This window comes from Stigmatopora nigra, chromosome 4 (genome assembly GCF_051989575.1).
Source record: "Stigmatopora nigra isolate UIUO_SnigA chromosome 4, RoL_Snig_1.1, whole genome shotgun sequence".
Taxonomy (NCBI): domain Eukaryota; kingdom Metazoa; phylum Chordata; class Actinopteri; order Syngnathiformes; family Syngnathidae; genus Stigmatopora; species Stigmatopora nigra.
Genome location: NC_135511.1, coordinates 15,331,233 through 15,357,218, shown reverse-complemented (window position 1 = coordinate 15,357,218; position 25,986 = coordinate 15,331,233). Strand labels below are relative to the sequence as shown.

General features: G+C 38.4%; 6 protein-coding genes and 1 long non-coding RNA gene across 8 annotated transcripts; 4 read left to right on the top strand and 3 right to left on the bottom strand.

The window, feature by feature from the left end:
- Nucleotides 1-817: 817 nt before the first annotated feature.
- LOC144196108 (uncharacterized) lies at nucleotides 818-2,749 on the bottom strand. Of its 2 annotated transcripts, none has more exons than XR_013326214.1 (5): nucleotides 2,662-2,749; nucleotides 1,995-2,103; nucleotides 1,258-1,335; nucleotides 1,117-1,194; nucleotides 818-1,053 (listed from the first exon to the last, which is right to left on the bottom strand). It is a non-coding gene; the product is annotated as an uncharacterized LOC144196108 (long non-coding RNA). The 2 variants fall into 2 exon arrangements; XR_013326213.1 differs by lacking the exon at nucleotides 2,662-2,749 and adding an exon at nucleotides 2,247-2,635.
- On the top strand, nucleotides 2,719-4,533 carry rnf181 (ring finger protein 181). Its single transcript, XM_077716098.1, has 6 exons — nucleotides 2,719-2,853; nucleotides 3,064-3,155; nucleotides 3,540-3,670; nucleotides 3,749-3,864; nucleotides 3,939-4,013; nucleotides 4,072-4,533. The coding sequence occupies exons 2-6, from the start codon at nucleotides 3,070-3,072 to the stop codon at nucleotides 4,129-4,131; spliced, it is 468 nt and encodes a 155-aa protein (XP_077572224.1). The 5' UTR covers nucleotides 2,719-2,853; nucleotides 3,064-3,069; the 3' UTR covers nucleotides 4,132-4,533.
- Nucleotides 4,534-4,623: 90 nt separating this feature from the next.
- On the bottom strand, nucleotides 4,624-10,400 carry tmem150aa (transmembrane protein 150Aa). Its single transcript, XM_077715344.1, has 7 exons — nucleotides 10,253-10,400; nucleotides 9,446-9,493; nucleotides 9,294-9,380; nucleotides 8,725-8,792; nucleotides 7,826-7,953; nucleotides 7,071-7,248; nucleotides 4,624-6,997 (listed from the first exon to the last, which is right to left on the bottom strand). Exons 1-7 carry the CDS (start codon nucleotides 10,315-10,317, stop codon nucleotides 6,696-6,698), a joined length of 876 nt encoding a protein of 291 aa, XP_077571470.1. The 5' UTR covers nucleotides 10,318-10,400; the 3' UTR covers nucleotides 4,624-6,695.
- A 50-nt stretch (nucleotides 10,401-10,450) lies between these two features.
- Nucleotides 10,451-25,645, bottom strand: idua (alpha-L-iduronidase). The gene is made up of 15 exons (XM_077715348.1): nucleotides 25,103-25,645; nucleotides 24,608-24,748; nucleotides 24,425-24,507; nucleotides 24,253-24,360; nucleotides 24,070-24,165; nucleotides 23,785-23,987; nucleotides 23,393-23,572; nucleotides 23,102-23,312; nucleotides 22,401-22,619; nucleotides 22,186-22,307; nucleotides 21,974-22,099; nucleotides 21,836-21,912; nucleotides 21,657-21,757; nucleotides 21,116-21,229; nucleotides 10,451-10,540 (listed from the first exon to the last, which is right to left on the bottom strand). The coding sequence occupies exons 1-14, from the start codon at nucleotides 25,237-25,239 to the stop codon at nucleotides 21,129-21,131; spliced, it is 1,905 nt and encodes a 634-aa protein (XP_077571474.1). The 5' UTR covers nucleotides 25,240-25,645; the 3' UTR covers nucleotides 10,451-10,540; nucleotides 21,116-21,128.
- Nucleotides 13,144-16,274, top strand: LOC144195598 (potassium voltage-gated channel subfamily V member 2-like). The gene is made up of 2 exons (XM_077715342.1): nucleotides 13,144-14,986; nucleotides 15,583-16,274. Exons 1-2 carry the CDS (start codon nucleotides 13,658-13,660, stop codon nucleotides 15,847-15,849), a joined length of 1,596 nt encoding a protein of 531 aa, XP_077571468.1. The 5' UTR covers nucleotides 13,144-13,657; the 3' UTR covers nucleotides 15,850-16,274.
- Nucleotides 16,406-17,681, top strand: atp5meb (ATP synthase membrane subunit eb). Its single transcript, XM_077715347.1, has 4 exons — nucleotides 16,406-16,549; nucleotides 17,068-17,122; nucleotides 17,195-17,293; nucleotides 17,393-17,681. Exons 1-4 carry the CDS (start codon nucleotides 16,514-16,516, stop codon nucleotides 17,416-17,418), a joined length of 216 nt encoding a protein of 71 aa, XP_077571473.1. The 5' UTR covers nucleotides 16,406-16,513; the 3' UTR covers nucleotides 17,419-17,681.
- On the top strand, nucleotides 18,910-21,012 carry LOC144195601 (purpurin-like). The gene is made up of 6 exons (XM_077715346.1): nucleotides 18,910-19,077; nucleotides 19,152-19,265; nucleotides 20,004-20,140; nucleotides 20,232-20,344; nucleotides 20,428-20,640; nucleotides 20,720-21,012. Exons 2-6 carry the CDS (start codon nucleotides 19,152-19,154, stop codon nucleotides 20,728-20,730), a joined length of 588 nt encoding a protein of 195 aa, XP_077571472.1. The 5' UTR covers nucleotides 18,910-19,077; the 3' UTR covers nucleotides 20,731-21,012.
- Nucleotides 25,646-25,986: the final 341 nt, after the last annotated feature.

The following is a 25,986-nucleotide window of genomic DNA, read 5'->3' as shown; positions in this document are numbered from 1 at the left end:
AAAGCCTTACTATACTATGTCGTTTTTTTGAAGAAAAAAAGCCTTACTATACTATGTCGTTTTTTGAAGAAAAAAGCCTTACTATACTATGTCGTTTTTTGAAGAAAAAAGCCTTACTATACTATGTCCGTTTTTGAAGAAAAAAGCCTTACTATACTATGTCGTTTTTTTAAAGAAAAAAGCCTTACTATACTATGTCGTTTTTTGAAGAAAAAAGCCTTACTATACTATGTCGTTTTTTTGCGATAAAAAGCCTTACTATACTGTCGTTTTTTGAAGAAAAAAGCCTTACTAAACTGTCGTTTTTTTTTGAAGAAAAAAGCCTTACTATACTATGTCGTTTTTTGAAGAAAAAAGCCTTACTATACTATGTCGTTTTTTGAAGAAAAAAGCCTTACTATACTATGTCGTTTTTTTTTGAAGAAAAAAGCCTTACTATACTATGTCGTTTTTTTGAAGAAAAAAGCCTTACTATACTATGTCGTTTTTTTGAAGAAAAAAGCCTTACTATATACTATGTCGTTTTTTGAAGAAAAAAGCCTTACTATACTATGTCGTTTTTTTGAAGAAAAAAGCCTTACTATACTATGTCGTTTTTGAAGAAAAAAGCCTTACTATACTATGTCGTTTTTTTTTGAAGAAAAAAGCCTTACTATACTATGTCGTTTTTTGAAGAAAAAAGCCTTACTATACTATGTTGATTTTTGAAGAAATTGGAATAAGAAGAAAAAACCTTGGTTCAAATCCTGCTAACTTTTCCCACTGAAAGGTACCACAAAGTACTAAGTATGATTCTGGGAATGACAAGAGACAAAACAACAAATACTACTATTTAATCTTGAAGAGTGGTGGCACAATGGTTAAGTCATCAGTTTCCCACTTCACTGGTCTTGGGTTCAAATCCAAGTGCATGCAAAGATTTTCCCAATATATTATTCAGGTATATGATTGAGGTAAAAGTACAAGTGCTACTCCTTTCTCCAACAGGGTGGTGGCCCAGTGGTTAAGTCATCAGTCTTCCACCTCTGTGGTCCTGGGTTCAAATCCCGGTGCCTGCAAAGATTTTCCAAATATTATTCAGGTAAATGAATGAGATAAAAGTATAAGTATTACTACCTTCTCTCACAGAGTGGTGGCCCAGTGGCTAAGTCATCAGTCTTCCACCTCTGTGGTCCTGGGTTCAAATCCCAGTGCCTGCAAAGATTTTCCAAATATTATTCAGGTAAATGAATGAGATAAAAGTATAAGTATTACTACCTTCTCTCACAGAGTGGTGGCCCAGTGGCTAAGTCATCAGTCTGCCACCTCTGTGGTCATGGGTTCAAATCCCGGTGCCTGCAGAGATTTTCCAAATATTATTCAGTTAAAAGAATAAGTTCTAATGCCTAAGTGTTTAAGTGTATAAGTCTTCACTGGTGGATGAAACATTTTAACAAAAAAATGACTAAGTGTTTCACCCCATTTCCTTGGATAAAACGTTTCAACACCCATGTATAAGTGGGGCACGAGTTGGTGTAGTGGGTTGCACACTCGCCTTTGCACGGAGAGAACGTGAGTTCGCTTCCCGGTGTCGGCGGTTCACTGACCAAGCAAGCGGTCGAGGGTCGGCCGAAGGCCGACCCGAGAACGCCTTTCGCACATACAGGTCCATCAAGTGTCTTCCGAACTGCCGAAGGCAGTTCGGAATATAACCTTTTGCTGAAAAGTATGACTAAGTGTTTAATAAAAATTAAAAAGTTTTTCTTTTTTTTCTTCTTCTTATTCCAATTTCTGAACTACATGCTGTAGTGATCAGCCAAACGACAGCGGGATTCGAACCCAGGTCTCCCAGACGGGAGTCCCGTGAACTAACCTCTGCGCCAACCAAGTGGCTACACTTTTCTTTGTAATCATTTGAGTGTCTTGAGAAGAAGTCCACAAAAACAACTAAGTGAAAAAGTGTCCCAACCGGGATTCGAACCCAGGTCTCCCACACGGGAGTTCGGTGAACAAACCTCTGCGCCACGAAGGAGCTACGATTTCCTTTGTCATCATGTGAAGATCTCCTCTGCCACCGGGTCAGGTTGTCCTGAAGTCAGCTGGGCTCATGCACCCTGCGCGACCCTTTAGGGGACAAAGCGGTTCAGAGAATGAATGAACAATCAAAGTTGGTCTCATTTCATCATGCTATCAAGTTAGGTGATGCTCGTTGAAATCGGCGTTTCAAAATGCAATAAATAAGATTTCATGTCAAAATAGCTCAGTACTTATCACTCTTCCGTCGTTCGTAGACGCATTGTTAGAGTTGGGTCGCTTTTCTATCGACTTTAGCATTCTTTTTTTCTATGAATTATGCTTCATCTGTGACCTAGAGACGGTTTCTGTCAACAATTGGGCAACTCGTGTTGTTGTCGTGCACCGTCGCACGCCGATGACGTCGAATGCTGCGCTCCAATACGATTTCGTCTGAGTTCTTAGGGATACATCCACATTAAAACGTCACTGGTAGCCATTTTTTGTGTGGCCCCTTGCGGGACTAAGTCAGCCCTTTGCTATGTGGCAATGGGTCGACTCGCTGGTTTCCATTATAATAATATAGGAATAGGTCAAATTATGTTATTGAGACTGTTTCTTGATGTCTTTGAAAAGAAGACGGGGAAAAGACAGAATCCTTACTCTTACCTTCGTCGAAATAACTTGCTTGTCGTGAAAGTTGCAGGACATGCTTTCTTTCCAGCCCCATCGTGCATCTTTTCCATCAGCGAAGAAGAACTCAGTAGCGCTGATTGGACGTGAAGCAGAACACGTGACCGAGCCATTGGTACCCGGAAGAATGACAAATGTTTATTGTTGCAAGCGATTTGGATTTTTAAGGTAATAAGTCGTCTCTATTCCAAGAAAACGTGTCTAATCGCAGTAATGTTACGATATATTTTCTCATTTTTTAAAGATAAGTGGGAAAATATTCTCAAAAAAACAAAGAATTGGAGCATTTTAAGGGGTTGCAGCTGCGTGTCACATTTTTGACCTCCCAAAAAGTTCTTTTATTCCATCTTAATCGTGATTTTCCTATTTTATCCATAGAACAACATGGCATCGTACTTCGACGAACATGACTGTGAGCCCACTAACCCTGAGGAGCAGTACCGTCAGAATGCGCTTCTGGAACTTGCCAGGTGACTTTCAAATTAGGTGGCTACAATATTGCCCAGTTCAAAAAAAACAACAACCAAAAAACAATCAATATGATCATAGTGTGGCCTAGGCTGATATTCTTGACTTTTTTGCTGTTTAAAGTAATGATCTCTTTTTTATGCAAAGTATTATTTCAGTAGAGTAAATATGAGACTTCTCCCAATCACATGATTAGACATCCGTTTTTTTTTATACCATTCTTATTGGTTGAAAATTGTCGTGTTTGTAAGATTTTTAGGGACTACAAAAAAGATGACATGGATATTTAAAGTAGCCAAATTTGTTTTATACTATGCCACACATTAATTAAAAAAGAGAGATAATCAAGAAATATCTGGTAAATATAGTTCTATTACCATTTGAAGGTCCTTGATGCAGGGTTTGGACTTGATGGACTCTGGAGATTCATCAGACTGGAACCAGCGTCTTCCTCCTCCTGCTGCCAAAGTAGCTGTCCAGACCTTAAATGTAGTTGTTATATCTCCTGAGCAAGCAGGTACTTGAAGTGAAAGTACAGTTTTAGACAGTCAAATTACCTGTTGTTGTGATGCTTTTTTTTGCTTTGCTTTTGCAGACAAAGCTCTGAAGTGTCCTGTTTGTTTACTGGAATTTGAAGAACAGGAGACAGTTCGGGAAATGCCTTGCAAGCATCTTTTTCACTCTAGCTGCATACTACCATGGCTCGGCAAGGTACATACACATATACATTCATACACACATACAGCTTTTAATATAACTTCTATTTTGACTTTTAAAAACACAAGACTAACTCCTGCCCGCTGTGTCGACTGGAACTTCCGACTGATAATCCAGACTATGAAGAATTCAAGAAAGACAAGGTAAGTGTGTGTGTCCGGAAGTGTGTGTTTGTGTTAAGTGTGTGTCTCTGTCATGTAGGAGAGAAGAAAACAGAGGGAGCACAGATTGGAGGACCTCCATGGAGCAATGTACACATGACCAAGACAAAAAAAACTCTTATCAGTTGGAGAAAGTATACCAATGCACATGTTTGTAGCCTTCATTATGCAGTAGTGAATCTATGTTCTTTGTATAATGACAACCAAACTCTTAGTGTTATATAAATTGTCAAATCCTCATTTTTTCATCCTCCAAGTCCAATTCCTATTGATTTCCATTTTTTTAATTTAAAAAAAATGCAAACCACAATCATTTTACATGACTAAAATTATTAAAATGTTGATATATTTATGAATAGTAGGCCTTTTATTTAAAAAAAAACAACTTTTCTGTTCTTTATGGCCAATGTGGTCAATGTACTGTATCATCTAGAAAATGTTTAAAAGAGAACTAAAGACTTGAAAGTTTAGAATTTTGAATAAAAATCCATTTGTTCTACGATTCAAACTTTTTTGAACATTTTTTTAACACCAGCATTTTTTTTTAAAGATTTAGCAAACCACCAAACCCTAAAAAATCCCCAAAAAGACGTCCATAATTTAAGATTTTATTTCATATTGAATATAAATCTCTGTCAAATTAAATACCTAAATTATAGACAAGGCATAGATATTTACAGAATGTTAAAAACAAACCAAAAAGTGATTTGGAGCTTTCATTGGACATAGTGACCGAATTATAGATATTAATCACTTAATATTTTCCATCAATTTTCTATTGAGAAGCACATGAAAATGTTTTACTTTCAGTCATGGGCCATTTAAAACAAAAAAAAAAGATATTTTTGCACATTTTTCGACCAAAAAATAAGTCCAGTGTTCAGTGGGACAGATTGTATTGATAATAACGTTGAATTATGAATCCAAACATGTTCTAAATGAATACAAGCTGCCCATAAAAGTCACAACTTGCGACTTTGGTTTTGAAATGTTGAACAAGTTTAAGGCTCAACACAAAAGAAAATGTGTTTCCCTGGCACATAATGAGGGATAAGGCTAGAATTTGTTTCATTTTCTTCAAATAATATCACAAAAAAACAATAAAAATTGGCAAGGGTGCCAAACGCAAGTGGAAAAATCAATTTTGGATGATTTTGCGCGTAATATTGAGTACAAAAATGGGCTCAACAAACAAACTAGCGTCAAAAAGGTCCAGCCTGGCTTCAAATGTGGTACTTGTAAATATATTTTAGGTCAATTTCTCATTTTGATGGCTTACAACTGTTGAAAAAAAGGAGTTTGGCAACAAAGACATTAGCATTAAAACTAATAACTTTTTTTTATCATTTGTGACGCACATGGTAAGAATTATGAAGTATAAATGAGGTTAGAGTGAGGAGAGGGCATAATATTAACCCCTGAAGTAACAGGACAAAGTGTTAATTCACTTTTTTTGTCTGTGGGACGAGTTATGAGGTGAAAGGTTATGTGGTTAAAAGATGAGGTCAGATTACTACCTGGATCAGAATATTTAGCGCAGTGAAAAATGTTGAAATCCAACGTATTTTTGGCGAGTTTTTTCAGTTTTGCGTTACACGCCGAGTTTCTTAAAAAGGCATTTTTGATAGGATTTCAATCAACTACGATTTAGCCTTTAATGGTCACGAATTATTTTACTCTCAAAAATATGAATTCCTATTTTCTCCTTTAAAAAGTGCAGAAATCCGTAAAGAATTGTGGAACTTTAACACAAGGCCGTAGGAGCTAACAGGATAAAAAAAATTCAAAAATAAAAATAAAATATTAAACCCTCTATCATCAAGGCAGCCCAATTTTTTTTTCAAAATGAATGTCCCCACATACCTTCCTGTCACATTTTGAGCCTCCCATGGAATGTTCCCCCAAAACGTCTGCCCCCGTCTTAGCGTCAAGCTTCCAGCCAATCCGCTTCAAGTATCATGCTGCTAACAGAAAACACAAAAAATGTTACGCGCGAGAAAAAAACAAAAACAGACTAACAAACTAACTAAATATCCTATGAGCAACCATCTAGGGAACATTCCACCATCCAATCAGGACCATCTACCAGAACATCTTGACAATTCCTGATGGAAAAACAGGCTCGCTCAGTCGAAGCTGGCTCTCTTATTTTGAAAAACACATCCATTGGATGGTTTGTCTTTCGTGTGGCTTCTTTCAATTCTTGTGAGGAGTTGAATCCGTGACCGAACGTTTAGTCACCGGACGTTTGGTCGCCGGTCAAATATACTTAGATATTAATTTCTCTCTCTTAGATATTAATCTCTCTCTCTTAGATATTAAACTTTCTCATGAATATAATTTTGAGAGCTGGTTTCAGCATTAAACTCTGTCACCATTTGACCGGCAACCAAACGTCCGGGCGACCAAACGTCCGGGCGACCAAACGTCCGGGCGACCAAACGTCCGGGCGACCAAACGTCCGTGCGACCAAACGTCCGTGCGACCAAACGTTCAAGCATCAGTTGAACCTGCTTAGCATTCAAGCTAGCTTATACCTTGAAGGCTTCCAGTGGGGGGGCTGAAGGGAAAGATATCACAGATGAATGTTGACTGAATTTGTTAGAAAACGCAACAAGTCCTTCTCTTAGCATGCTATCCCAGTCCAATTTCCAGGTGAGCCTCTCACAACATGGCTATACTCTCGGGGGTACAGTTGAGATGCGTGGATGTACTGCTACCCCCAGGGGATTTGAGACCCTTGGTGGCCCCGCTCAACGCCGAGTCCCTGGTCCCGGGGCCCAGCATCACCCCCGAGCCGTGGCGCAGGCACTGTTGCAGGCCGGCAATCATGGTCTCGCCGGTGACCGTCCCGAACTCGTAGGTGAAGGTGCCGTAGAAGACCAGGATGTCCACGGTGAACACCCACTCGCAGATGGCGGCGGCGTGCTGGAGCATGAAGCTCTCGTGGACGAAGAAAATGCCGCCTGGGGAGACGGGGGAGTTAAGGAGTGACGGGGGATTTACGGGCTTTTTGATCAACACGGGAAAAAAGGATACTGAGCACCAGGGAGACCATGGCCGCCAGAGCCAGCGTCACGCGGAAATGGGCCATCCAATAGTCAAGAGCGCTCACGGCCACCCGGTAGGTGAGTACGCACTGCAAACACACGAAGAGAAGACCCGCTGGGAAGGCCACGCCGGCGCCCACGTAGTGAAGAGACTTGGCGTGGTCAACCTGGCAACAAATAACATGCGTACTCATCTAGGATGTTCAAAACAGCTGGATTGAGAGTACCATATTTTCTCGCGTATAAGCTGTACCCTTAAAATTGTCTTAAAATCAATGAATTTTACAATTTCTTGCGTATATGCCGTACCCTTAAAATTGATGAATTTTACGTATATTCACAAGTTTGACCTCCAGATTTATTGTTTTAGTAGAGAGTACAAATGTATTACTTTGAAGGGAAAACCTTAAGAATAATCATCGCACATGCAATGGCAAGGACAAGTGAGCTATTTCACGTTTTATACAAGATACGTTTTTGTTCTTGAATTTCATTCATGGACATCAAAATGAATTTTGTCAAGTGTTTTATCTGATCTCATCTTAAAATAAATGACTACATGGCGTTTTGTGCATGGCCAGTCTAATTTGTGTGCATATAAGCCGTACCCCCAATTCAGTCATCTTTTTTTTTTAGCAACAAATATGTCATGTATGCTAGAAAATACGGCTATATACTCGTGTCAAAAGAGTTCAAATACACAGTGCATGCACAGAGCCAATGGACTGAGGAGTTGCCATTTACCTGGAAGTTGCCCACCATAACGAGACCCACTGCATTGGTGCATCCCGCCACTAGGGCGCTGGTGTTGATCCAACATCTGTGGCTGTGTTCTACCAGCTGGGCGTAGCGCAAAAGGCACACCATCACCACTGCGGAAAAAACAAGCCATCACAACAATCGACAGGGTTTCCTTCCAAATCAATAAAACACATTTTAGCCCGTCGTAAAAGACATTCATAAAAAAACTACCCATTGTGACGTAGCTTTCGGCTAAAAAAAACATACAAAAATACATAAAATCTGAAATATCAACATTGCCAACCACATGGCGGCCATTTATACACTGCAAAAAGTTATTTTAACAAGATGTGGGAAATCTTTTGTAGGTTGATTTCCTTCACTTAAGCATTTTTTTTGTAGTTGACCACCAAAAAATAGTTTGGGCTGGGCTTATATACTTTTTTTTCGGGAAAAAGATCCGGATGAGAAATAGAAGAAGGCTATGGAGGTTGCATGAAGGAGACAAGGCAGTGAACATATGTGGTGTGGTGGAAGGAAGGAAAGCACATTTATTATTGATTTAGTGAGCTCAGGCTATTTCAAGCCCCTCGGCAGCTCTAGACGCTGACATGGGCACCATGCAGCAGCACAATTACAGACACACACACACATACTAATGGATGACAATCATATTCATACACACATTATTTCTATGCGTGTGTAAAACTCTTTTTAGAAGCTTCGTAGTAATGTGAATTTTTTAGTCAAAATGCTTTTATAGTATTTGTTACGTTTCATTAAATTTGTTTGTTTATTCTTTGTAACGTAAATTAACTTTGAACATGGTTTAATATTAGTGTACGTGCACAAGAAAAACAGCATTTATGTTTGTGCTTATTTGATGTAAGTGTTGGTCTTACCCATAAAGGCTCCAACATTGGCGATGAGGCTAAACAGGCAGCTTTCAGGGGGGTAAGAACCACATTTACTGCAAAAAAAAAACAAACAAAAAAAAACAAGAAGACAAAACTGTTAACAAAGCTTAACGCACAGATCCAAGATGGCGGTGCTTTGTTTTTCCTCAGTCTTCACTAATTTCATTATCTGCAGCTATTGTAGAATGAGAATAAAAACTTTTTGACTTGACTTTGTGTATATTACATAAAAAAATAGGCAAAAAAATGGATCTTTGATTGACCAGTTTTGGCTTTTGGTGGCCATTTTCAAGCAATTCTCTTTCATAAAACTTCTATATTTACTTCACCATCCCCCTATTCCACCATATTCATTTGACATTGACCAATAAAGCATGAGAATTGGAAACAATGTGTAAGGGGTTGGAATAATTGTCTAAATAACATCTTTGGGTCTCGTGTGAGCAGGACGGCAATGAGAATTGCCGATATTAGCGAGCCGTTACACCATGTGCTTATCGAAATTTGTTATTAAACGTATCTAAATCGCTGTAGAGAAAGGTAGAAGAGCACACCTGATGAGGGGGATGTCCTGGATGGTGCAGCAGGTCTTGGGCAAGCCTGGTCTTAGAGGCTCCTCTGTGCATGTGACATTGTAGGACCTGAAACCAAGCTAGCTGTTAGCTTGTGGCCACATTTCTCAAATAAAATAAAAACATTCACTTACCAGTTCTCCACAGGACAAACATGGCGATTCATAACGGCCATGGCATACCTGGAGAGGAAACACGTCAAGGTTAGATAAGAACACAGATAGCCAATGAGATGCTAGCTGGTGGAGTGTCAAATTTCCTCGCATATAAGCCCTTAAAATTGCTTTAAAATGGTTTAATTTTACAATTTCGCTCGTATAAGCTGCCCCCTCATTAACAATTTTCATAGTCATGGTTTTAAGGGTACAAATGTGTTACTTTGAAGGGAATCTTAGAAATAATCACATATTGCATTTCTGAGATTCTAAGTATGAATCGAAAAGATCGTCCGCATTCCGAAAGGGTGTTGCCTGTTTGTAGAAATTTTTTTTATGCAAAAATAAATTTTGTTTAGTGTTTTATGTGTTTATCTTTTGTCTATTTAGAAATAAAATTCTGTCAACTTGCAGTTTTGCGCGCATATAAGCAAGCCATAGCCTTGATTCAGTCATTTTATTAGCGACAAATACAGCTATTATGCGAGAAAATACAGTAGATAAACGCCATAGTTTAAATTAAAGTAGATAAGTACACTATTTTCTGAAGCAGTACTTGCAGTCCTGCTCATACTGGAGCAAAGTTATTTTAGTAAATCAATTTTCGTGGGTATACAAGTGGCTTTACAAGAGTACTTCATACCTAACATGTTTCAAAGTTTAACAATGGGGCATGGTCAAGTACTTTGTAGAATGCGTAGGAAAAATACATTAGGAAAAAAAGCAGCTGTGAACACACAATGTAAAATATAAAGGATTAAAATAAATAATAAAAACTGTACTCACACTATCCATATCCCTGTGATGGAGAAGGCAGACAGGCTGACCGGAAGGACGATCCAGGCAGTCATTGGGCTGGTGGTGAGCTGGCTTTATCCCAAGCATGGGGTGAGAGGGTGGCTTCGGGTTGGAGTGGCGATGCGACACGGGCAATCAGATGGGGGCGGGTGGGGTCGCGGGGTGACTAACATACGGGGGGACACACGGGGAAGGGGGGAGGGAGGAAACGAGAGGATAGAAGGGGGATGATGACACGGCGCGCCTGCTTCAGGAACCTTGCGTCCCGCCTTCAACCTAACAGAAAAAAACAGAAAAGTGTGTTGACTAACACATTATGTAGTATATTTTCCTCCTAATACAAATAGGGATGTCCAAATGTTGATTTTTTGAAAATTATACTTCAGATTCCATCCCTTTTAAACATTTGGGTGATTTAAAAATCCAACACCCATATTTTTAGATTAGTAAAAAGAGGCAAAAAAATGTGACCAGTAAGTATGAGTCCTTTTTTTTAGTGGATTCTCTTTAAAAAATGCTGTGTTTACAAATATTAAATGACGCTATATAACAATCGTTGGTTGCTAAGGAGTAATAGTCGCACTGAATGGACAATATTGCTGAGTGGTTTAATTTACAGTAGTAAAATACGACTAATGTACAGGATCTGATCTTGTGACTAAATCTGATACTGTCCAATACTCTAAAAATAGCCTTGTCGGGCATGGATATTGATACTGTAAGATAACATTAAGATAAACTGACAAAGTCGCTTGGCAATTGCTTGACAATTGCTTGTTCATATTGTATCAGTTTTTGCAAGTATAAAAACATCTTTATCATAAGAAACTTGCCCAGAGTTTGGTCGTTGTCATGGAGACTTGACACTGATTAATCAGACTTTGCCCAAAGTTTGGTCGTTGTCATAGAAACCATACTCTACCCTGTTTTCCTATATAAAGACAGACCATCCTCTCAGCTCTCCCCGATCCTGCAGTCTGGTAATAAACCTATTCCCTATTAAATTGATCTCATTCTTTCTTAACCTGCTCCTGAAGTTGTATTTCAGATCTATCAGATACCAAGTATTAGATCATGGAATCACTAACTACAATGGCAATAATAGCATGTTTTTGAAATAATATATGTCCGAAAATCAGAACTGATCATGCCATCTGTGTAAATGGAGGTTGAAAGTCATCTTGCCCAGACATTTAATTGATAAAATAGATTCATTCAGAGCAGAGTGTCGTCTTTCCGTCTGCTGCTTGTTTGGTGGACAAACCTGAGGTTTGTTACAAATGTCAGCGGAATTTTTGTTTACACACAAACCTCCCAGCAAGCCTAAACAAACCGGATGTTTTCCAGCTTTCTAGTTAACTAAGGTAGTAAACACTAAGATAAGAAGTTTTTAAAAATGTGGCAGTCTTGCCTAGTAGTGGGGCAAACCATTTACATTTTTCTCAAACTATTTTACACATCAAAACATTTCAATTACATGTATTTTCACTTTAAGCAAGATTCTTTCTGCCGGAATACACTTGGTAAAAAAAAAAATATAAGTTTTAAAAATTCAATTAATTGATACTTTGTGCCAATATATTATTCTATACCTTAGAGAAGGCCAACAAAAAACAATACATGAGTCCAGTTAGAAAACCCCTTCATTCTTGACCATAACACCCATTTTAACAGGTCTTTTGAGTTATAAGATAGCGTTTAATAGGGAAAAAATATAACTTGTCATCCTTCCATTCTACATCAATGTGATGAGCAAGCAACAAAGTCACGTGACACTATTTGCAGAGAAGGACCCTGAACGCAACACGGAGTGTCTTCTTATGTGTTAGGGGCCACCACAAACACAACTCGGAACCGAGCCCGGTTAACTAAATCTCTCGGCCCTTCAATGAAAAGAGACACGAATTAACTTAAACACAGTCAAATAGATGTTAAGATCGCGATTCTTGAATGTCCAGACTGCTCAAACGAAGTGGCGTTAATGTTAGCCGCGTTAGCTCGGACATCTCTAATTATAGGGTGCACTTGTCTTAACCGGGTGGTCTTTCCGCTTGCCTGCATCCCAATTCCCGCCAACCACTGCTAAACTGCTCGGCAAAAAAAAATCCAGTATTAGGCTCAGAAGTAGATGTATACACGGAATAAAGTGTTTTTGTGGTTTTGTACCTACCTCCAGCCTGCAAGACCCTCAACCGCACACAACCTTGGTTTCCTCTTTAGGAAAATAGCGTTCTAAGCTAATCAGGCGTGCTGCAATTTCACTTCCGTTTTAGTCTTCAAAATAAGATAGAGGCAGTTTTATGTGTGCATATTAACCTGCATTATTTTTTGGAAAGAAAAGGAGAAATAAACTGAAAACGCTATTCATAAGACTACAGATAAAAACCCATGTAGTTTTTGCCACAGTAATTTCGGGAATACGTATAGCAAAAAACTAGATGGAATCATAAAAGTTCTTAATGAGATGAACAGTTTTGCCTTATTTTTAAAGAATCACAAATACTGCTGTTTTAATGTAACTTAACTCACGCAGGTCCGGTCGATTCAGGCAGTACACCAACAGTAAACTAATTAAAATAAAACTGAAAAAGTCAAAACTAATAAATAATTACATTTAAATCTCTAAAAATACATCCAAACATGCCAAATTTTGTAATCTACCAAATGTTGTTGATTTAACAGAATCCTAAACAGCTCCATCTCCAAAATATCAGTAAAAAATAGTTTTAAACCTGACCCTTGTGAAGCAGAAACCCACTAAAATACAGAAAAATACATGCTATTGTACACAAAAAACAACAGATTAATCTGCAAAGGCCATGACCTTTGCACAACAGTGGAGCTGAACCCCCCTTCCCCTCATTTACGTATAGAAGGGGGCTTAATACCTTAATACCACAGTCCTTCTTAGCCTAAGATAAATGTAAACCTTGAATTGACTATTCCATTGTTTTCTAACCAAATTCTTCTCCATTAATCATAAAAAAATCCTAATTTTGACTAATTACATGCGACGAATCTCACAATAACAACCATTAAATATAAATTTTACTCCGATATGAGCATATTCCAAACTTGCACCAACATGGATGCCATTTAAAAAAAAATGTTTTACTCATAATCAAAAAACACAATGACCACCAACCAATGGCATGAAATATAGCTTATAATAAAGGCGGTATTGTTGAAATATGCCAGCCTTTCCACATTATGGCAGACTGGGAGATCAGCAGGGGATAATAGTATTTAAATGTCCTGTAAGTACATGGATCCTCTCAGTCAGCAACATTAATGGGGCCACGCCACGAGGCATACAGCTCACATCCTCCATCCATGCTTAGGTAAAATAATATTCCTGCTAGCTAGAAGCAACATTGGTAGCCTCTGTCTGGCATGGGGAGCACCGACAAGGTGTTAAGATTCTTCAACAGAAGACAAAGTCTCTTTCCCAACTACAAAGTCAAAGATTCCACCAATAACCGGAGATCCTCTGAGGTCGTTTACCCATCGGCAAAGGAGAGTTGCGTGAGAACATGGAACTCTTTACAAGAACTCAGCAAAGACATCTACGATATCTACGCTGAATACGAAGAGGAAAATGACGATATCCAACATGGCAACTTCAGACAGATTTCCCCATCCAAGAACTATACAATCAACATCAACGTAGGCGGGACGCCATTCCAAATCGCCTACAAGATGGCAGCCAGATACCCCAAAACCAGAATCGGACGACTAGCCACTTACACGGACCACAACATGAAACTGGATCTATGTGATGACTTCAACGTGACCAACAACGAGTTTTTCTTTGACCGAGACCCCGATATCTTTCATAGTATCTTCAATTTTTACCGTACCGGCGTCTTGTGGATCAAAGATGAACTATGCCCTCGCAATTTCTTGGAGGAGATCAACTACTGGGGTGTGAGGATCAAGAACACCCATCGTTGTTGTCGAATCTCCTTCGAGGAGAGGCAGGACGAACTGAACGAGCAACTGAAGATCCAGAGGGAACTAGAAGCCGAAGTTGAGATCGAGGAGAATGAATCGCTTTTCCAAGACATGTTTTTGGGCCACAAACGAAGAGCCATCTGGAACTTAATGGAAAAACCATTTTCTTCTGTCAAGGCCAAGTTGATGGCCGTTACCTCCAGTCTGTTCGTCCTTATCTCACTGGTCGCCATGACCTTAAACACAGTGGAAGAAATGCAGTACAGAGCTGCAATGGGCCAACTCAGTGGGAAAACATACTGGGAATATGTAGAGTCGCTTTGCATTGCCTTCTTCACTATGGAGTACCTACTACGCTTGGTATCGACCCCAGACCTCAAATCCTTTAGCAGAAGCGTTCTCAACACTGTGGACCTGATTGCTATTCTGCCTCAGTACCTCCAGGCTATCCTGGAGTTCTTTGACAACAAGGAAAACTACTTAAAACATGAGGCGGACATCCAAGCTGTGGGGCAAGTGGGAAAACTGGGGCAAGTTCTGCGTATTATGAGACTGATGCGGATTTTTCGGATTTTGAAGCTGGCGCGACACTCGACTGGTCTGCGGGCGTTCGGGTTTACCCTAAGACAGTGCTACCAACAAGTGGGATGCCTGTTTCTTTTCATCGCCATGGGGATTTTCAGCTTCTCGGCTATGGTTTACACTGTGGAACATGATATGCCGCAGACAAACTTCACCAGTATTCCTCATGCGTGGTGGTGGGCATCTGTGAGTACCTCCAATCCAATGTATCTAATGTAGTTATTATTATTTTTTTTAGTATGATTGAGTTCAGTACCCGGACGTTTGGTCGAATGGACATTTGGTCGATGGACAGTTCTCTCTCTCTCATGATTTTTTTCATGAGAGAGATTACCAGGTAGATGCCTTTCAACAGTAAACTCTCTCTCTCTCTCTCATGATTATAATTTGGACACCGAGCGAATCCGGCGACCAAACATCCATTTGACAAAACGTCCGGGGACCAAACGTCTGGTCGCAATTGAGTTCAATGGTGTTATGCCTGGAAGTTGTCCTTAAATATTAAAAAAAGCAAAGTGCTTCAATCTTAAAGATTATTTTTTTGTAGTTTAAAGTAAAATACAACAGAACTGGAATCCATTATAGTGCATTTTTTTTTATACATTTTACTGACTTTTGGCCACAGCCTGAAAAGGTTCCCAGGTTGGAAATTATGCTACTCAATCTTTCAACAGTCACTTTCCATTAACATATCATTATAATATTGAAATGTAGGTATGGTCATCTTATCAAAAATTATCATGCTTACCATTGCCGTTCTCTCCGTTCGTTACCCCTGGCAGGTGAGCATTTCCACGGTGGGCTACGGCGACGTCTACCCCGAGACCATCCTGGGTCGTCTCTTTGCTTTCATCTGCATCGCTTTTGGAATCATCCTGAATGGTTTACCCATTTCCATTCTCTTCAACAAGTTCTCAGACTACTACTCCAAACTCAAGTCCAACCAGTACACAGCCTCTCTGAAGAATCGAGGAAAAGTGAGGTTTGCCGAGAGGTCTTTTCAGAAGATCAACGACTGCTTTGGAAGTGGACACCACCATTCCGACTGAAAAAACGGTCTACTTGAATACATGCGGGTCCTATATTGAAGTGTCATCTGATGTCATCAATCAATCTGACGTCATCAATCAATCAATGTCATCAATCAATCAAATCTGTCATTACTTTTAGTGAAACAAATCATAACCAAAACACCAATAAATTAATTGTTGTGCTCTGTTCCCACCAAAAAGCATTTTTTTTGCGCTTTCATCGATAATTTTCTCTTATACTATTATTTATTTATATATTACATGCTTTATTATTTTTGACATGTACTGTTCTGCTGTTGAGATCAGTTATTTTCTCAATTTTGTTGTTTTTGTTCAATCATAATAAATTAATTCAGATTCTACACAATGTGATGTATGCATTGTGAATTGAACCATTTATGACGTGTACATAACGTTTTTATTTCTAAATCATTTTTTCTTTCCCTCTAATAAAAATCTAGCATGCCAAAAGTTGACTACTTGTACTTAAAAAGTAGATCTTAACCACCACTACTAAACGTCAAGGTCGCATTGTTGTTGTAGTGTACTTATTTTCCAGAAAACGGCGCTATTGAGCGATGTCGAGTCTATCCGCATTAATGGCCGAAGAAGTAGTAAATCCAACCTCCCAGAATTCATTGCGGCGATAAAGTGACCTCTGCTACTAGCCTATCGTTGAACCATGGCTCCTCCGGTTGCAGTGTCTCCACTAATTAAGGTTTGTTTACATTGCGATGTCGTGTAAATGGCAATATCGTTTCTTTACATAAAATTTTATAAAATATTTAAAAATATTTATCTTAGATTGCCACCTTAAAGCTGCACGGAGTGATTGAGCTAATGCGCCTGCTAGCTAAAGGTGGATGTGTTGCGCTTTCTTCTTGCATTATAATAACCAAATCACAATAAATCATTACAATTTTGACCTAAAACGAGATTAACATGATGTCAAAAAAATTTAAAGGCGTTGAAAAAAGAAGCGGAAATTATCCTGTTTTGGACCTAAACCGGTCCTCGGTTTACGACGGATGACAGCTCGTAACCCGAATTTGTTAACCAAACGCATTAGTCTCATCCCAAAATTTGAAAAAGGAAACATTCGACTTATTTATTAGGAGTTTTAGGTCAACCCTTTTAAAATGTTTCAATACGCCCATCAAATAGTCTTTTGTTGACAGATCTCCAAGAGAATAATGTCAAATGCCAATTTGATTTTGAATTCTGTTTGTGTTCCAGACCGCCAGGTATTCCGCATTAATTGCTGGCATCTTTTACGGCAAGAGGAGATATGGTAAGATACCCCGATCGACCACCTATTTGAGACATCTACAATCTTAATTAATTATCTGCTTCTCTCTTTTAGATCATTTGAAACCAATCGCAGCGGAGGAGAGGAAGATCGAAGAGGAGGAAAAGAAGATCCGTGAGGAGCAAGAACGGATTGCTAAGCAGCTAGCAGAAGGTAAACAACTATCTGACATTTTTCCGACAAACTCAACGGTGTATCATAAAATGTTGCACTTGTAAACATAACTAACAATATTAATCTCTCCCTTAACAGCAAATGAAGACACTATCCTGAAATAAAGCATCACTTTCAAGTCCAGTTCCTGACTCCTCACTTGTTTCTCGACCATGCAATTAGCTTTTGTTTAGTTTTAATTTATTTTTATTTTTCCCTGCTCCTCTTAGTAAACATGTAAATAAATGGCGCCCAACCTTGTTTACGTACATCGTTAAAAAACATTTCCTCCATCCATTATGACATGTTACATAATTTGAACTACACAATGGCAAGTTTTAGTGTGTACATATAAGAAAATGTGCTCTGGAATAAATTCATAATGGCATACCTTGTCTTGAAACTGCTTTTTAATGTCGGAATTTTGTTTAAAACTGCCCATGAAATGTGTAAACATGATAAACTGTCCGCAACGACCTCACATGACGCTTATCCAGACAACGTGAGGTCATGAGCGGGTAAGATGTTGTGCACAAAGACAGAACTTGGCCTTACCTAACAAGTCGGTGGAGTTTACTTAAAATAGCGTGTAGCTTTTACTTGGCTAAATTTAGTACTCACCTATTGGTGTGCTTACCTGGCAATGTGTATGTAAATAGCTTTACTGTAAATGTTTCTTTCAAGTGACATGTTGTGATCTTATAATATTAACTGGTACATTTGCAACGTAATAAAAATAAGTGCTTAAATGGTGGTCTGTTTCAAACAGGTTGTTTGTAGGGGCGCGTTTTGAGGAAAATTAATGTTAGAAATGTTACATACATAAAATATGCTCTCCAGATGGGAAGTAAATTCACATGAATTGAATCAGTTTGTAATTTTAACCAATTTTCTATTAAAAAAGACAGTCTTTCAATTATTTAGGTTACTTATATTTAACTACTATTAAATAGTTACATGGGGCTACAAGCAAAAGGTGCACAGGAACTACAAATATTGCAAAAATGCACAATAAGTAGACAATTTATAAGGTCATTTCAAAGAAAAAAGTTAGCCAACAACATACGTAAGACTATTGAACACATTCACTGCCAACCCAAGTCACACAATTTGTCTTATAGTTAAGAAAAGAGGGGAATTAATATTGAAAACGCCTCATGACAACAATGGATGTCTAATCCATTTAAACTGGGAGCGATTTAACAATAAATCAAATACAAATACATCAATTTCTGATTACAGAAACTTTAAAAATGGAATGGGAGAACATGCAAACTCCACACAGGTTGACCAACCTGGATTTGAACCCAGATCCGCCACTGTAAGGGCGACATTCTAACCACTCATCCACCCCCCCCCCCGAAAAAAAATCTAAATAGTGCATATAAAGCTAGAGTAACTATTTAAAATATTTTTTTAGCAATTGTAATATTTATAAGCAATCTATTATTAATATTATTGGAGTATTTTCCATGTGTCTGGGGGTCCAGACAGTTTCTCAGCCCACCTCTCAAGACCAATCATTATGTATGTTATTATGTAGCGCTGCAAATAATTACATAAAGCCAACACGCGGCTGAACGTGGACGCTCACCAGATTACGACAGAGGATTTTTCTTAACTGGATTAACGGTAGATTTGTGCACTGCATTTAGGTTGGAGACATGAAAATAAGCTATGAGTCAGAGCGGGGTTCGGGTATAAAAACGCTGCAAATGCTGACTAGTGACTGACAAGGCAACTGGACATTTCTGCCTCAACTTCTCGATACGCCAGAAAGAAAGGTAAGGCGATGCGGTCTTGTTTGCTAATTTTTATTTTTCCTTCATGAGACTAATGTTGTCTTTGGTTTAAAAAGATGGATTTCCAAATGTACGCCCTGGTTATGCTGCTCCTGGCTTTTGTGGAACAAAGCCTGGCGAGCTGTGTTGTGGACAGCTTTACGGTCAAACAGGACTTTGACCCCAAAAGAGTGAGTATATATATTATTATTATTATTTTTTAAAGGTATACAGCAGCTGTAGTCTCTGCAGAAGTTATTTAGTGAAAGTTAAGTTCCTTGGATGTACTGAGTTATCTCCTGTACTTTATTATTTGTATTATTTTTAGTTAGGGAATGTAAGGAACCGTATTCACCGGACTATAGACTGCATTTTTTTTCGTAGTTTGATCAGGGCTATGATAGATATTAAAGGGAAACTTAGAAATGTGTTTTTTTTTCTCTCTGTCTGACCATGATAGTCTGTATAGATTTTTTTTAGGTTAGAAGTTATCTAAAAAAAAACTGTTACCAAAGCATACTCAGCTCGTTTTTTCCCCTTTTGCTATTTTTACAAATTGTTTCTTATCAAATAAAAAAATAAACTTATATATATATATATCATATATAATATACATTTTCCTCTTCATTTTGCATTGTTTTGGTACTAAAAGTCATAAACTAGTCTGGCACAGTACAATAAAAATATATGTCTCACTCCTAGAACATTAAAAAGTCTCAAAAGTCTGTGCAAAATATTGCTTTTCTGCTCTCCTTAAATTTTCCATTTTAAATATCACTTGCAAAAGTATAAGTAGCTAAATTAGCAGTTTTATCTCGCAATTAGAGCAAAAACAATGACCTATCTAAGAAAGTATTTGTACTCCCACCTCTATCTTCGTGACTAAGCGCATTTGTTAAGAATGTTTCTATCTTTACTTTCGCCACCAGTATGCCGGAAAGTGGTACGCCCTGCAAAAGAAGGACCCCGAGGGCTTATTCCTTCAAGACAACATCTCTGCCGAGTACACCATCGGAGACGATGGCTCCATGGTGGCCTCCTCCAGGGGCAGAGTCACTTTGTTTGGGTGAGTAAAGTCATTTTCACCCAGTATTGAACTGCTGTTATTTCCTCCTTATTTTCACTGTTTAACTTGTTTCCCAACAACATTCCTTCAGATTCTGGGTTGTTTGTGCTGACATGGCCGCTCAGTACTCTGTGCCTAATCCCGAGAATCCAAGCAAGATGTTCATGAACTACCAGGGATTGGCTAGCTATCTGTCCAGTGGAGGTATGTATACACCCTCAAAAAATCTTTTAAAAAGACAATTTACGAGTTCCACTTCAATAAAAATGGCTTCCATCCTCCTCTAGGTGACAACTACTGGATCATTGACACCGACTACGACAACTACGCCATCACCTACGCCTGCCGTACCCTGAAAGCTGACGGAAGTTGCGAGGACGGTTACGCCCTGGTCTTCTCCCGCAACCCCCGTGGCTTGGCTCCTCCCATCCAGAGAATTGTACGCCAAAAACAGGAGGAAATTTGCATGGGTGGGCAGTTCCAGCCTGTTCTGCAATCCGGTATGTATTCACAAGGCCGTTTAGATTTGCATTAAATCTAATCTCATAGACTATAAATCCATTTATTTTCTGTTTTCAGGAGCTTGCTAAAATGTCCCAAACAACATCCATCTAGTCACCGTGCCAGGAAGGAATTCAACCCTCCGTAAAAAAAAGCTGAGCCAAGATATACGAGAATAATCCGATTTCAGCTAAAAATTGTAATTGTTATTTCAGTTTTCATGAGGTTAAAATATTAAGGCAATAATGATTGTATTAAATCCCATTCAGTTGAACTGTACAGAAATGTTAGTGTTTTCTAATAACAAAAACTACAATGTCCATGACTTCATTCAAAAAATAAATTACCGTCACAACAAAGTGAAAAAAGAACTTTCCGAGTACGACTCTCATTTGACATTAATTTTTTTTTTAAAAAGAATTCAGAGAAAGATGGGCTGAACAATTGGGTGTATAACTGCTTAAAAATGAATACCTTATATATGTGTTTAAAGCTCCTCTGAATACTGCTCAGGCAGGGAGTACATTCCGGGCTTGTTCCAGTAATCCACAGCCCGAATTCTGTAACTTCCGCTCACCTCCTGGTCCCCTGAAGAACACAACATTATTAACATAAGGCTTACATTTGTGTATTTTATTTTTCAGAAAATAAAACAGTGCATAATAACTCATACTGCCCAGTTAAATTTAAAAAAATAAAAAATGCGGTTTATAGTCCGGATAATACAGTACTGAAATTGCAATAACGTAAACCCCACATAAGACATTTTTAACATAATCTATATCACTACCAAATCCATGAAAGTGCTAAAAATAAAAAGTTAACTACATTTTTGTACTTGGAAGAAAATGGCAAGTTATAATCCGCAAAATACGCTAGTTATAATTCATGTTAAAATTGTTTTACCTCTGCTCACTGTTGCCAAGTTTTATTAATGTCCTTTAAATAGGAGTTATATGGCAAATACTTTAGTTTATTGAGTGGTGAAAATATCCAAAAAAACCAAACATCTTACCGGGTGAATAAACAAATGATGTAAAAATGGTGTTGTGGCTATTAATCCTCCTGAAATCCTTGTGAATTGAAGAAAACTCCACCTCAAATGTTTGAATGCACCTGAAAAATCACAAAAAAACACTGTAAGGAACTCATACCACCATTGTATCCAATCACAAGATGTGTTTAGGCACCCACTTGGAATCCACACAGCTATCGGACCAGATGATGAGGACTTGGCCTTTGGTGATTCTGATGAATCGCAAACCATTGACCTTGAAAAGAAAAATTGACATGCGAAATGACTATTGGACATTTTTGGGCGCTAATACCCACCTGGTTGGGAACTGCTTTGGGTCGGGCACATAAATGTATCAACAGGACCGAGGGAACTTGCAGTTTTGCTTTTAAAGTGAGCGTGTCACCTTCGGGGACCGGTAGTGGTCCAACAATGACGGGTTCCTATGGGTCCAGGGGTGTCAAAGGTCAAAATAGACATATCAGTACTCTTTCAATACGGTGTAAATAAAATAGAGCCATCTTCAAACCTGGGCTTTCCTAATCTCCATGAACTGCTCTCTCGTGGGGTAACTGGGGCTTCCCATCTTCTGCCATGTTTGGTAAGGGTTACTCACATTATTATCCATAAGGTAGGTGACATAGACCAGCCCTGAGAAGCAAATAAAGAGGATTTCGAGGTTGGAAATAACTGTATTTGCTACAATTATAGTAATAGTGAGTCAACAATAAGTATGCAAATTACCTTTGTGAGGCTTTAGTCCTTTTAGAGACACGACGACAACGTCAGTGGTGGAGGATGTACGGTTATCGTCACTGTTGTAGACCAATAAGACTGCCTGCCAACTATCTGGACCTCGGGGGAATTCCGGTTGGTGGGTACTTGCCAGGACTCCTAAGGTGCCACTCTGAACATCATTGGCTTGTGAGGAGTTCGAAACTTGGGCTAAGACCTGCGTCTCACCTGGAGGACCAATTACGAATTGCATATTAGGTATTAAGGAGCATTTGAATGAATTAAAAAAAAAAAGTTTCTATTTATACAGTAGACAGGGTTGATTTTTTTATGATGTTTGATTACAATTTTTAGGGTTCTCAATGAAATTTTTGGAGAATTTTGCAATACACAGGACCATTTACGAATTGCATATTAGGTATTAAGGAGCATTTGAATGAATTAAAAAAAAATTAGTTTCTATTTATACAGTAGACAGGGTTGATTTTTTTTATGTTTGATTACAATTTTTAGGGTTCTCAATGAAATTTTTGGAGAATTTTGCAATACACTGTCAATATTTGTACAGATAAGAGCCCAACTATATAAAAAAAATAATAAAAATCCTGGAATTTATAGTCCAGAAAATAAAATGACGTTTAAGGTAAAAAAAGTGTCATATTTGATGGAAATATCATGCAAGATATAATGAATCGGAGAAGGTCAGTTACCAAGCAGAGCCAGAAGGCCCATGACGGTGAGAATGGGTTTTCTGATGAGTTGCACGTGAGGAGGCTGAGTGTTGTTGACCTGAAAACGAGCGGTCAGAGTGCGCTGAGTGAAGGGTTGAGGGTGATAGCTGAGGAAGGCGTTATCGTTGCTCAGCAGGGCATAATTCACGCTAGTGTTTGCAGACAGCAATTCCTGATGCTGACTGATAACCTGTTGACATACAAAAAAACAGTATGCCATCAAATTTACTAATACAACACAGGAGGCACTGGATAATCAGGTATGGTTACCTTAACTGCCATGGCAGCATAGGTCACATCTCCTCTCCACTCCTGAGGTCGGGACCAGCCCACCAGTGGATCGGCCTCATCATTAAAGACAGGCCGGCTTTGGAAATGAGGAAAACGTTCCTGGATCTCCTCAACAGTCTGCATCTCCTGCTGCAAGATTGGCAAAGACTGACCTCCTCCCTGGAGGACAGAAAAATGAACAGATTGCGTCATGATGACTATTGATATGATTCTGTTTGATTTGACTCAATTAGCGTACAGTACTTATAAAATGTGGATGAAATTTTGCCTTACAAACGCATATGGAAATTAACAGCAACTTGAATCAAGTCAGAAAAATGGAGAAATGCGATTTTCAGGAGATATTCATGTCACGTTAATTCCCTGAATACCTTTTTATGTAGGGCGATGTAGTCAATCCGGACCCCCGTTTTGCCAGTAAAGTAGTTGGTGCCATTGTAGCAGTGTTGTAACATAGCCCAGCAGAAGGGTGAGCGTGGGGGTGAATGACAGGAGTCCCCTGGACCTCCAAATCGAATTAAGTTGCTGATTGCCCGTAGGCCCTCCGAACAGGCATCGTAATAATTCAGAAACCCTGACGAGATAACATGAGGGTCGGATTACAGTTAAAAATTGGAGAGGCAAAATGTGTGTATATGTAATAATGAGTTGTTCACCTTGAATTGACATGCTGACATTATCAAAGTCATGGTTGTTGGGTTCGTTCCAGGTTTCAAAGTTCCATTGGGAAACGGTTCCAAGACCATATTTTTCTGTAAACAAAAAAAATTAAGTTATCTTTAATTTCTTAGAGCTTTGTTATCCTCCATGGAATGATGTTGTAACTGGTATTCACTTACCAATGTATCTCTTAGCTATAAGAGACACCAAATTCCTCCACTTGAATACCTGAGCTTTGTCTTCAAAGTCAGTGAAGTAGTTTGAAACACTTCCCATTAGTTCAAAACCTGAAAATTAACATCAAAATGTATCAGGAAAAACTAATAACTCTCATTTTTAGGATGTATCAACCTGGTCGGAGTCCATTAATCCATAAGAGATCAATTAGCTGGTCTAGTTTTGTAAAATTGTATTGGGGTTGTCCTCCAATATCTCTGAAAACACAAAAGAAAACGACGGTTAAGAACAATGATATGTTTGATATGTTACTGCAAATTTGTCTGAGGATCTTATTATTATTTATGTTTCACTTACTGGGCAGTGACCAGCTCCAACATCCAGTGGATTCTGACCTGCTGGATCCCTCCATGGGGGACGGAACCCACATAGGCAAGGTTCTGTTGCTGGTCTATGCTCAGGTCAAACTGGTCTGCTTGAGTATGAGGGAGTGGGGGGCTGCAAACAAAATATGGATTTTACCAGCCGTCCTAAACAGGCATAATCATTAAAAAAAAAAAAAACAGTAAATGGGATTTCCAGAATGCACTACTCCAAACATAACATAATTCTCAACATTAGTTACTTTGATCCATATGCTATATTGGGGAAAAATCTAGATTAATGCACAGTATTCTGTCTACCAAACATTATGTGGTATTGCATTATTTAAAAGTCGTTTCTTATTTGTTTAATACAACACAGGTAAATCTCATTATGTACTTGTAAAATGATAATACTATAAGCATTCAATTTAATACTCACTTGCCGAGGAAATAGTTTGGTTCATTATTGGAATGATTGTTTACTTACCAGAAACCAGTGCTTTTCCAAAAGTGTTTTAGTGGTGCTAAAGGTTTTCCAACGTCAACGTTGACGACAAAAAATTGAGGAAATGCGTCTGTGATATAGAAAATGAGTGAGAAGGCAAGCCATGTGTTGTGCTGCATTTCTGCAGCGAACGACTTAAAAAAGCTGCGTTGGATTGACTTAAAAAGTAAACAAAGTATAAATAAAAATGAAAATAAGTATATAATTTAACTATAGGAGATAACAAACTTGCATTAAGTGTATACTGAAATACCACCAAAAGACGAATCGACATCTATTAAAAAGCAGAGACGCCGTTTTCGGAATCACATGACCAGGATGACGTCAACATTCCGCGACTTACTTGTAGTTCCCTATTTTTCTCCTAGTTAAAAACATTTGGAAATTTCGAACAGGATTCACAATTAAAATTCTACATGACAAAATGTGCAAATAAAATACTTACTTCTTTGCTGTAAAAGTAACAAAAATATTGTCAAACTAGTTGTCAAACTACAACACAACTATATACTCCCCAGAAAACAATTTTAAAAAGTACTAACAACAAATTGTTAATGTGACATTTATTAAAAAACAAACAGACAAAAGGAAGTGGGGGTAGAGAAGGCCTAAAAGGAAAAAAAACAATTAAACTTATGTTCAACTCATGATACCGGTGAACAGTTATAAACAATTTACACAACCTGTACAAATATTTTTATCTGAAATTTTCCATTTAAATTCAAAATAACTTAAATAGGTTTCTATGTAAAAGTGCAAATTCTTATGCTTGAAAGACCAACGGTAACAAGAGGGATGCATTGAAGAGTTCACTTACTATCAAGTTTAACATCACAAGCATATTTCAATACTAAGCTATTCCGTCA